This window comes from Mesitornis unicolor, unplaced genomic scaffold, assembly GCF_000695765.1.
Source record: "Mesitornis unicolor isolate BGI_N332 unplaced genomic scaffold, ASM69576v1 scaffold28894, whole genome shotgun sequence".
NCBI classification, from domain to species: Eukaryota; Metazoa; Chordata; class Aves; order Mesitornithiformes; family Mesitornithidae; genus Mesitornis; species Mesitornis unicolor.
This window is the reverse complement of record NW_010178521.1, coordinates 1-12,614: the sequence shown is the minus strand read 5'-3', so window position 1 is coordinate 12,614 and position 12,614 is coordinate 1. Positions and strand designations below refer to the sequence as shown.

The window sequence follows — 12,614 nt, the reverse complement described above, 5'->3', positions numbered from 1 at the left end:
CCCAGAAACGCTTCGTCAAGAAAGCAACCACAACCACTGACAGGAAAGGGAGCTTTAAAGCTAAATCACATCTCCAACAAGAGGCATTGTGAAGCTATCAGAAACCATCACAGACCTTGAGGAAAACCCCAAAACGTTCTGCTAATGCAAAAGGCAAAACACATGGCAGTTGTGTTAGGATATGAGGAGTGGATGCAGCATCACACACGGCATCACTGCAGACAACTTTCTGGAATGGAAGAAACTGCCGAGACAGACAGACAGACAGACATTGTCCAGAACCACGTGTGCATGGCTTCACCAAATGGCTTTGAGGTGATACGTTTCTATGGAGCCTGCGCCTTCTGGCAAACCAGCAGATCACGTTTACTGAAGATGGCAGAGTGCAGACACTAAATGAAATGAGGATATAAAGAAGAAGAGGGACAAACACTTCTTTCTAATGCTACGGATGAGTGACACTGAGTGTCCAGATCCATTGGCTTTCAACTCCTTCCTGCTTTGACCACATGAAAACCTACTACCAGCAATTCCACTGTGATCAAAACTTCGAAAAAGAGAGGTGCAAAGGCCAGTTTTCAGAAATAAAGGCAACAAAGCTTTTCAATTATGTGCCAAATCAGTTCCCACTGTTATTCACACCTTTGTTTCTGAGAAAAACCACGTCATGGGAAGATGATGGTTACCCACGTAACCTGGATCAGCCAGAGGGTGGTCAACAGCATCAAGTTTCTTGGAGTGAGAAGCACGGCCCAGGGAGGGGACGTTTCTGCAGGCTTTGCTCTGTCTGCAGCCCTGTGGAAAGCGTCGTTATTTTTGGCTTGAGCCAGTTGCAGTTGGCAATTTGTGTTTTAAGGAGAGGAGCAGATTGGCGCACATGGTGACGAGGAGGTGCGCTGGGATCCTGGCGAGAGCGGTACCTGAGTTTGCTGCGGCCACAGACAGAACGGGACCTCCAAAGGAAGGAAGAGGTTGGTGGCCAAGAACGTGCTCTGCTCGTAGACCCTCAACACCACTGCCCTCCTTTGAGGGGACTTCTCAGAACCCAGAATCTGTATCACAGCAGAAAGGCCGAGGCTCCTGTGTGTATACATATTTATATATATGATGTACGTTACGATGTACATGTTCCATATCTGTGTGATTTCTACTGCTTTAGGTCACTTGGGCAACATTTGGTTCCTAGAGGGAACTTAAGCCTGGAAGGAAAACAGTAACATCTAACTAAACACCATGAATGGTTTTGAAAGAGAATCCTGGAGTCTTTTTGGGTTTAATGGAGAAGGAAGTCGAGTCCCAGCTTTGTTGCGGCGAAAGGGACAGCAGTTAGAAACCAGCACAGGGTGAAGGCAAATTCCCTGGACACGAAGCCTGCCCGTCGCACAGGTCAGCAATGGCAACAGTCACAACAGTTGCTGCTAGGACTTGAGTTACATGTGAGGCCGACGTTTCCTGTAGAGCTTCAGAAAGGCATCTACACCACACACCTCTCCATGGCAGAAGAGGAGGATGCTCCCTATGGGACACCACGCAGATACAGCGTACAGACCTCAACACAGACACACAAATGGTCTTACCAGAGCCTGACAGGAGGAAAACTTTGGTTTCACTTTTTAGGGGGTTATTTAAAAATTAAATCAGAGATATTTCTGAGACAATCATTGTTTCAAGTGGACTGTTGATTCAGTATTTCTTTCCTTAAGAGAACCTGTCTTTTCCCTAGGAAGGGATGAAAAGAAATCCTTATTCTTATCCTGAGGCCAGGAGTGAGAGATGACGTGGAAATGAGAAATACAAACATCCTCTCCTTCACATCTGGAAACAGAAAAAGAAGCCCTGCATGACAAAAACGTGTGGAGAAGAAAGACGTTTTCATGATGCTGCATCTGTGTGCTCAGGAGGACAGGTAAATGGCATATGAATAGTGCTGCGTTCCAGACAGGCTGGCACTAGAAACTACTCTCTGCCCTCCTCAAAACTGTTTCAGGACAGGACGGCTCACAATTATTCACGCATTTCTTCATTTAAAAACATCACTTCTTTATTTAAAAGGAAAAAAAAAAGTAATGACCCTCCCAACCCCTTCAAAAAAAAAAACCCACCCCAATAATAATAATAATAATAATCATAATAATAATAATAATAAAAAATCCTATTAGAAACAATAAGGAAGCACTGAGAGTTTGAGTATTACACTCTTCAAGTATGCTGTTTGGATTTTTTTTAAATCTGTGAATATACATATATAAAAAAAACCTTAAAAGTGCGACCAAGGGCTTCTGCTTAAAGGTATTTCAAGGACTACTTCAAAATACTGTAGCACGACCGTGCAGTTACTGTGTACGGCACCAGGCTTCCACTGCAAACGCTGAGCAGAGTTCACCAGCCTCAGAGAAAGTGACTGCCAGTCAGGTTAGCACGAATGGTGAACCCAGGCGCTGCGCTGGGAGAGATCCACACGTCGCTGCTTTTCTCTTGTTAAGGAAAGAAACCACTCTGAGCGCATACATTTGGACATGGAATGTGAGCAGACTTCACAGTAAAAGTTTAGTGTTACAGGTTTGCTGTGGTACCATCGGATTCAGCTTTGCTCATCTTAAGCTAACCACGTTCTCCTCTTCCTGACAGGTTTAGTACAGTAGTTCAAGCCACAATTTAAATTGCCCATTGGTATGCTCCAAATTTCTGAATTTTATTTATTTCTTTTGTACACTTTAAAGAATCTTAAGATTTGCATCCAAAGAGACCATGCTACATAAAAATTATTCAGGATTCTCGCCAAAAAGAGTTCTTGAATAAAATCTAAAAAATACTATTGCAATGCATCTCGCAGAGAAAAAACGTTATTCTAAATGTAAACAAATTCACTCGGACACTTTAAAACTTCAGCGGAGAAGTTGCTGACTAATCTTTGCCACGCTTGCTCACTGGGAGCGCTGGGAGGAGGCGACGCAGCCTGTTCCTGCCGCCATCATCTGGGGGAGGACAAGAACCGTTCCAAGTAGCCGGCGATGGCATCCCAGTGCTTCCACAAAAAGGCAATGAAGACCACTACGAGTAAAGTGCTGAACGTCCTATTGCGAGTCTTCATGAGGGGCACAACGCAGTTGGCCACGGTGGAGACGAAGACGAGTAGGACGGCCATGACGGCCAGGAGGATGTTGATGAACTTCCCCAGCAGGTTCCTGGCCGTGGCGTTCTCCAGCCCCTCCAGCTGCACCACTTGCTGCTGCTGCTGCTGCAGCTCCATCTTGGAGATGCGGGTCTGGCACGCCTCCAGCGCCTCCTGCAGCAACAACACGGCGCGGGGCTGTGGCACCGTGCCATGGCTCGGGCCTCACCCGCCGGGCCGGACACAGCCGCCTTCCCGCCTCGCGCACAGCACGGGCCCTGCAGGAGGTGGGCCACCATACTGCAGGAAACTACGTTAACAAGAAAGGCTTGGCCACTTCTTGTCTGCTGGGCAAGCTGAACAAGCTCAGGGAAAGGCCTGAGGAGCACCAGGGCTGGGACAGGAGGAGGATCTCCTCCAGACTGCAGCAAGCTGTGGCACTGGCACAGCCTCAGGTGACACCACAGGGGCCAGGGAAGGGAGATGTCCAGGTGAAGGTAAGAAGCGTGAACTCATGAAACTGCCTCTAGGAAGAGGCAGAGCACAAGCACGTGGAAGGAGGAGACTCTCCTGTACAAAACACCATCTTTAAAGCACCACTGACTCGGGCGTGATTGTTTTCAGACCTTTTCACTGTGCTGAACCTCAAGTGGACCAACCCAACCTACAGACAACACTGGTGATGTGCTGTGGGTGGGCTAGGGAGAAGGGCCACGGTTTTCCAGGCAATTAACGCCATGAGACTTTTCTGCCCTTGGAGATACAAAGTTAGAATTTTTCCATTTATCCTCTCTCAGGGTTGCTTTCCTCAGACCAAAAGGCCTGAGACCTACAGGCCACCTTCAGGTAACATTGTGGGGTCTGTGGGAAGCAGCAGCCTCTCTCAGACCAATCACTGAAACAGGAACCAAGATGCCTTGTCCACAGAGCTCTGCCACTGTTCCTCTGCAACATCAGACAATGCTCTTCACTAGTTTTTCATCCAAGAAAATGTAACACCTGTCTTCCCCAGCAATGCTGAGGAATAGTCTGTCCCAATTTGCAAGCTTACACTGAAAGCACTGAATCATAAAACAAAGATTAAAAAAGCTATTGAGAAATCCCCACTTCAGTTTAAGCCTCCAACCTTACTTCTTCCTGCTGTGTTAAATCAGAGAGGAGAACAAAACCTGAATATTGTAACATTCTCCCAGGGAAGAGCATTCTCTTTATTCATGGCACCGCTGTCCACAGCCACTGATTTATTTTAACCTTAACTTAAAGGTCACAGAATCACAGCGTGGTTTGGGTGGGAAGGGACCTCAGAGCTCCCCCAGTCCAACCCCCCATGGGCAGGGACACCTCCACCAGCCCAGGCTGCTCCAGGCCCCGTCCAACTTGGCCTTGGGCACTGCCAGGGAGGGGGCACCCACAGCTTCTCTGGGCAACCTGGGCCAGGGCCTCACCACCTCACAGGGAGGAATTCCTTCCCAATGTCTCATCTAAATCTGCCCCCTTCCAGTTTAAAACCATCACCTTTCTTCCCATCACTCCATCCCTTGTAAACAGCCCCTCCTCAGCTTTCCTGTAGCCCCTTCAGGTCCTGGAAGGCTGGCTCTAAGGTCTCCCCAGAGCCTTCTCTCCAGGCCAAACACCCCGTTACATTTCTGTCATTCCACGCTTATGGAGGTCAATGAAACACAAGGGTTTCTCTTCAGTTGTGGTCCCTGAAAGTACAGGGTCAAGCTGATCAGCACTCTCTAATAGCGAGCAACCAGGAAGGATGTTGACTTGACTGGACTTGCAGCTGGATCTACCAGCGTGCCAAGAGCACGGCCTGCCCCATCGCCAGAGGAAATCACCGGCCTGGGGCGTCTCGGGGGAGGAAGGAGGAGAACTTCGACCTACAGTGCTCTGTCACGCTGTAAGCATCTCACGTCAGCGATCAGAACTGAGATGCCTGCTAAAATGAGCACAACAAGTACTTAAAATGGACAATAGACCCATTCCTGAATAGGCCTTTCTTTATAAGGTTTAGTGGCTGCTCAGATAATTTCCCAGGTCCTTTGCTCTGTGGAAGGCCCTCCAACCTCATAACCTCTGTTTCCATAGCTTTGGTCTTTTACATACTGAGAGAAAATTCTCTTTTAAAAGTATCTCCTTATTTGGGCAAAACCAACAAAGAACTGTTTCCTGACTCAGTGCAGTGGATACACAAAGCCATTTTTCCTTAGACATATGTGACCATTGCTCTAAAATTAGTGACACAGAAACACACCCTAGGGTCTGTTTACTGGGAACACAACTGTAAAAAATGCATTCTGGTCACAGCCCATCAGTTTCCAATACCCTACAAAACTCTGTACAAAGAGTGGACGCAGGCTTCCACTTTGCTACAACTTATTTAAAAACTGCTCCCGGCCAAGTGGCAGAACATTGTAACATCCCCCAGAGAAGAGCCTCCTCTTCGCTGTCGGAGGCCACGGCACCGCTGTCCACTGACAATTATTTATTTTAAACTTAACTTGAAGGTCACAGAATCACAGCACAGTTTGGGTTGGAAGGGACCTCAAAGACCACCCTGCCCAACAGCCACGGGCTGCTGGACTCAGCCCTTGCAGATGGGCCCTGTGGTGCATGGGCACAGCCCCTCCTCACAGAGTGATCGGGAGACACCCGAGGGTTGGAGATGGAGCAAAGCCCTTTCAGAACTCCTCAATGTGCAGTTTAGCAATAAAGCTACAAGGATTCAACCCAAATACTGAATCACAGAAGTATTTCAGAAGCAAATGAGTTACAGAAAGAGAAGGTGGAGGGCAGCACCTGAGGGTCCTTGTTTCTGTCACCCACCTGGATGTCCCGGGCTCGCTCGTAAGACTGATAGGCAATTTTCTCCTCCATGCTGGCCAGCTCCTGCTTCAAATTGAGGATCTCATTCTGGTGGAGCTCAGTCAGGTCATTTAGCTGCTCTTCGAGTCGTTCACATCTAGAAATGATACACATGGTACAGCAGCTTTAATGAGAAGAGGACAGCAAAATTACACCAGTAACCACCAAGCAATGAACATCATAGACTTTTTACTGGAACTAGGGTGGCTACCTCAATTCTCACAAAAACACGCATTACAACGGAAGGCTCTCACTGGAAATCCTTTCTACTAGATAGGGTGATATTAACCCTGTTTCTATCCTGGGGAAAAACACACAGAGTGGTTGAATGACAACTGTACAGTGACGCAGGAAATCAAAGAGAGTTAGCATCAAGTAAGCTATTCCCCAAGCTTTTTTTTAAACCAAACAGTTCCTTTCTAATACGATAATCTCTTCAGCATTTTCATCTACACTTGGAATGGTAACAGGCGTAAAAACGACACAGAAATGAAATGTGACCAATGGCTCAGAGAGCACAATGCCCCTGTGAGATCACATGGGTATCTGTGACTTATTTTTTCTTTATCTGTCACGAATGATTCATCTTAACTAGCAGAGATTATCACGTTATTTAGAAGGAAGGCGCATGAATCATTAACCTGCAGGCTTATTTTTCAGTTTGCTACTGGTGAACGGATGGGGAGCAGTCCTGAGGAAGAGCACTGCCCAAAATACTGAGTTACGACAATGCTCAGAGATACAGTTCTGTTTCTCATTGAGGGAGTTTCAAACTGACTTCAATGATAGCTCCAACGGTGTTATTTTAGCACTTTTAAAATACATTAGAGTTACTTTAGATTTGTACATAGCATTTCGTTTTAGGAATTTCAAGTCCAAATTTACAAGCGACTCATGCTTCAATACCCTTTTATAATCAGGCAGTATTTGTACTGCTTCCACAGGGCAAACACAGAGAGCGCAGCCCACAGCTGGGAGCTGGGCACCATCCACCACCCCTCACTGCGCTGCCCACAGCTGCTCCTTGGTTCGTCGACAGCACCGGTGGTGACTGAGGTGTGGGTGCAGGTACTGTGGCTGCTGGGGATTTTCCAGTCTACTTATCGTAACAGCAGAAACAGCTCACTGTACAGCTCTTATCATCTGACCCTCGGTACTAATAACTGAAAAACCTCTAACAACACAGAGATAATTCCTTGCTTTAATTTAGGTTCCCCTTTGACTCCATCTGAATTTAATTTATACACACACATGTGCATAAAATGAGTAAATAATATTTGTCTAGAATGTAGAATTTAATTACAAGTTCTGAAAGGAGGACTGCTTCTTGGTTTTTTTGGTGCTTCATAAGCTAAATGTTCAGGATCTGTAGGCACAGGGTAGCCTCTGACAGCAGTCTAGGGCTTTTGTTTTTAATTGAAAAGCCTGAAGAGAATTTCCATTTACACTCCCAAAGCACTATTGCTTTGAGCTGAGGACAGCAGTGAGAGCAGCACAACCCAGCGGTGCCACTCGCAGCGCAGCCCCACGGGATGCACCAGGGAACTGGTTTCCCAGGAACGACGAGGTGCAAGGAGGAAACAGCCATGTGACACTGGCTAATGAAGGAGCCCAGGTAATTAATATTGACATTTGTTCCCACCCAACTCAAAAAACAACTCGTCAACAACCAAGAAATCACAACTAAACCCACTCGAAGTCCCCAAGGCAGCATCAATTACTTGAAATATATTCAGTTTGTTAATATATTACAAAATTCTCTAGTGGGTTTATTACAGAAAAAGAGACTTTGAATGTTTCTGAAAGTATCATGATTATGTCTTTTAACCTCCTCCTACATAGATGCCCTTCATAAAACAGCTGTTGCCAGGCGGCTTAAATCCTGTTCTCTGTAACAAGAAACAATTGTATTTTAGTAACTTCAAAACCCCTTCAATCTACAGGAAACACAAGGAAATCTTGCAAATCCGTACAGTTGAGAGTTTCAGTGTAACACGATTAGCAAAAAGGTTGGCTCCAGCCCCCCCAGCTTGTTCCTGAACCACCGCTCATTTCCCTGCTCAGCCCCAGAACTTCGCAGTCTGCACCCAGGAATCACCTGCACATTCAGAAGCTGCCGTGTTTGGCAAATGCTGGAACTGGATTATTTAAGAAACAAACAAAAAACCCACCACAACCTACCCAGACTTATTTTTGAAATCACACTTCCTCCATCCATCTCCTTTCCACTCCTCATCCCATTATCTACAATTTAGAAAATGACTTTTTTCCTGCTGTTTTCTACTGGAGTTCAAATTTGAAAAGCTAAGAGGGGTTCACGTGACTTACACGGCTCAAAGCCAGTGTTTTCCTACTGAAGGATGGTTCACATTTAACCCAGAGGTATTACAAAAATAAAAGGACAGGACACTCGTCAAGAGGGTTGGGAGTACACTCACACCTTCCTCTCCAACATACAAATGCCAGTGTCTATGCAGCAGACCCTGACTTTGTCTGTGAACATGGCAGTGTCCCGAATTATCAAATCCCATTTTATTTCATGTACAAAAAAATTCCTCACTGGAGTCCAAGAATTATTTTCTCACTAGCTAAAATGTGAAACTTCTCCTTAAAATTACTAGCCTCTAGATTAGAGGTTCCAGCACAGCCACTTTTCTGCGTAACCAGAGTCCAGCGTTTTGGCTGAAGGATTTCTCCTGACAGGAGCGTGGGAGACCTAAATGCCCTTTCCATGGACACCGGGCTTGGGAAGAAACCCAAACCCTCAGACTGGCCACGCTCCAAATATGTGAGCTCATGATTTCACCGTGTACAGACAGGTTCCTGAAGGGACACGCAAAATGAAAATCCTCAGCAGGACCTTTATTTCAGTCTCAACAGCACAGAAAGTCCCTGCCCGTATCAGTAAACAACCAGCACCTTCCAGCCGATGAGATAAGCCCGGGCCATGCCAGCACCCGCTCCGGCTGCGGGAGGAGCGCGGTGACGGCTCAGGCGCCACCAGAACCTTCCTCCCCAGTGACTCAGCCCCCGGCACGGCACTCGGGCCGGCACGTGCTGCCCTAGAACTGGAGAGACTGGACCAGCAAGCCCTGGCCCTGGCAGACCGGCAGCTACGGGGACTGATGGGCAAGATCTGGAAGCAGGGAGAGGGAGGGAAGGGAGGAGATGGAGGAGGCCATGGAAAACCTGTGAGGTGAGCCATGGCTGATAAACAGAAACCATGTACACGCTAGGAAAAAGGATCAGAACCTGTAAAAGTAGAACATCTAGGAACGAGGAAATGGACAAAAACTGGGTGAGAAAATGTCACAGCACAGCTTTGTGCCAGCTTCCAGGTACAACCCAAATACTCAGTGTTGCCCTATGAGCAAAGGCTTCTCCAAAATACTTCTCTTTTTACACTCTAACTGAACTCAGTGCTTGTTTTTGAAACAGTCTCAGAAATAGAGCAGAGTTATGAGGTACTCACGGCTTTTAAAATCCAGTTATGGTTAATCTGAATCCCCAGCCTCCCAGCTTCAAAACACAACCTCCATTCCCATCTTTTCACCGTTTCTGAAGAGGGCTGAGGAACCCCAGGGTTCCTGGTGGGAGCAGACGTGCCAGCGCTCTCCACCAAGGCAGCGGCAGCCTCTGTGCCCCCAGACACACCGCGTAACCTTCCAGTCCATCACACAACCCCTTCCAGTCCTTAGGACGATGTTGGCTTTTATCTTCGTGATGTTTTAAAATACAGAAGCTACCAAAGAAGACTTTGTATTTGTACAACAAGGTATTAATCTCACTGCAATTAACCCATGAGCTCCTTCCAGATCATGCAGTTATGTGCTCACCTCCAAAAGCCTGCAGAGGCAAGGGCACGGAGTGTGGTTTAACTGGTCCTCTTCAAAGGTCACACCTTTAATTAGTGTCATCATCATTCCTAGTGGTGGGTCTAAATTACTCTCTTTTCATGCATTTATAAGCCAAATACAGATTCTCCCAGAAGCTTTTGCCTCAGTTAGTGGTTAGGTCTCGGCTCACCTCAGGGGAGCACTCAGTAAAGGTTAACGGCATGAGACAGATACGACTTCATCCTGGGCTGGTGTGAGGACCTACGAGAACCCTGGTTTCAGGGAATAACCAGTCACTTTAGCTGACAACATCCACCAGTCCCCAAGGTCTTCTATTGTACTTTCAGGCCACTCCTTCAGCTGTACTGTGCTTGCATACAGCGCACCATGAATGGCTGCTGCTGTATGTGTGAAACAACAACCTACACAGCAGCAGACAACAGGACCCCTCTGTGCTGGGAGCGGAAGATCAAACTCCGCATCGCTTCGTTACACGACTTCAGGACAACGAGGCACTAGGAACCAAAGTTGCTGTGCTGGGCACCGGTGTCAGTCAAATCACTGATTGCTGCAGAGTGGGATTAGAAAGCGGTGCTGGTCTTTGTCTGTCCAAGCTCTGTGGAGCACACAGAAAGCTTGCTGTCTCTGCAGGACCCCAGCAGGCTAAGCCCTTGCAAATGTTTTCCCAGTGACCTGGCACCAGTGTGTCTGAAGAGCTGCACGGCAGCTCTGTGTCCTGCTGTGCAAACCAGGGCAGCAAGGGGCACATGGCTGCCCCCACCCCAGCAGCTCTGCTGGGCTCCACAGCCTGGCCCAGGGGACCAAGGCCATGGGCAGCCTCATTACAAAAGCAGGGTCAGGAACTGTCCACATGTAGTTCCCCATCTCTTGCTTTGGCCCAAATCCTTGCAGGGCAAAGCACTGTCTGGATAACAGTAACCACATCAATGTACTCCTGCTCTTTTGGGACACCTTTCTAAATCTCTTTGGCTTGACTTTTTATCTTGAAAATACTATGAAATAACTTTTTTCCTTGCTATTCCTTTCTTATACAGAAGGGGAGATAAGCAGCAAGATAATATTTACAAAAGATCAAGCTGTAGCAGAGAAATCCTGAGAAAACCACAGAGCTTCCCACCTGAACCAGGCCGCTGGGAACAGAGCAGCACTACCCAGGACCCTGGTGCTCTGCAACTCACAGCAGTTAGCTGTAAAACAAAGTGCAAATTACATACCTGTACCGCTCCTCCTGCAAAGTCTGCATTATTAATGAGTAATCCCTCTGATAGCGAACCTTTAGGTCCTCAAACGATTCTTCCAGTCTTGCCTGTGTCTCTCTAATTTCTTGAATCTCATGCAGTATTGCATCAAACCCTGAGCTCTGCATATCCAGAGTGTTTGTTTTGGAGCTAGAGGCTCCCACAGGGCCCCCTGTGGTGCTGTTGGCTCCCACTGAGCCCGACGTGGCACTGGAGCAATCCTCTTCACTGCCATATTTTGGGCTTGACTGAAAGTTCTGAATAACGCCTAGAGCCTTGCCTCCTGTCCCATCTTCCTGGCCTTCTTCTAAGGAGTCTTTCAGATTAGCAATGTTGTCTGCACTCCCAAACTTGTTCCTTATGAGGGAGGCAATCTCCCGGGGTTTGGAAACCACAGCTCCTGCTGCCGAATGCGTGGCCTGGGAGAAACTGGAAAGCCCACCTTTTACACTGTCTACTACTCCCTCGCTGAAGCCAGTGACTCTTGCTCCAACATCTTTCAAACCCTGATGCATATCCCTGAAGACATCCTTCGGCTGCCGAGGGATCCCATTCTGCTCAATCTCTCGCAGCTTTCGATGGTAATGCTCTAGTTTCTTCTGCAGCTGCAAGATGGTCTGGGCTGACTTTTGATTCTTCTTCTCAAACACTTGCTTAATGCGGGCGCTCTGCTGCTTGTCTGCATTGTTGGCCAGTTTCAGGTACTCCGCCACGTTGTCATCGCGGGCTGTTTGTTCGATTTTGATCTGCTCAGTCAACTTCAGTATCTTCTGCTGCAGGTGGGTGATAGCCACTTTTGTACGCTGAGGGTCTGGGGTCCCGTCAACTGAGTCGGCGTTGATACTGCCATCAGTGCTTGAGGCCACCGCACTGGAGGTCTGCGCTAGGCTGCTGACTTCCAATCGCTCGATCTAGGCAAGGAGAGATAGAGAAATGTAAGTGCTAATCATGAGCTTCACTAATAAGAAACTTTTCCCTTTGTGTGCCAACCAACTTGACAAGTGGATGCAATTCTGAAAAAAGGCACCTTTTTTCTGCTGGCCAGGGTACGGTAACAATAAACTGGGCTTCATGTGCTTTTACAGACATCTAGTGAAAGCTCAGAAAAAAGCAAACCCCCTCATACTTATGCCAACTCAACAACCAAAATCTCAAGCGCAAAGCAAGACAGGACACCCAAGTCTGGCAGCCTGGGTCCTCTGAAGTTTTGGTACGAGGCCAGCAGCTCTGTCAGCCAGGGAGTAAAAAGAGAAGGTAACTGCAAAAGAGCAAAAGTCACACAGATCAAGTATCCAGCAAACCCAGGTTACTGCCTGCTCTCCAGCCGTTTGTACAAAAGCAAGCGATACCGAGAGTTACCAAAAACCAACGGACGCAGCAGCAGAGGCCTCCCGACCCGCAAAGCACGCCCCGCCGTGCCTCACGAGCAGGTGCTGCCCGGCGAAGGGGGCAGACACTGGGCTTCACACGACAAACCCCATTTCCAGCCAAAAACCGTCAAACGCTGCTTCAGCGCAAACGACCCGCGTGAAGTGCCCG

General features: G+C 47.7%; 1 protein-coding gene across 1 annotated transcript; it reads right to left on the bottom strand.

Annotated features, from left to right (window-relative positions):
• Positions 1-2,154: 2,154 nt before the first annotated feature.
• On the bottom strand, positions 2,155-12,508 carry TMCC1 (transmembrane and coiled-coil domain family 1; the record flags this gene model as incomplete). Its single annotated transcript, XM_010182486.1, has 4 exons — positions 2,155-3,286; positions 5,942-6,077; positions 11,052-11,986; positions 12,446-12,508. Coding segments are annotated over 4 exons (1,449 nt in total), but the record flags the coding sequence as incomplete, so codon positions are not given.
• Between the last annotated feature and the right edge of the window lie 106 nt (positions 12,509-12,614).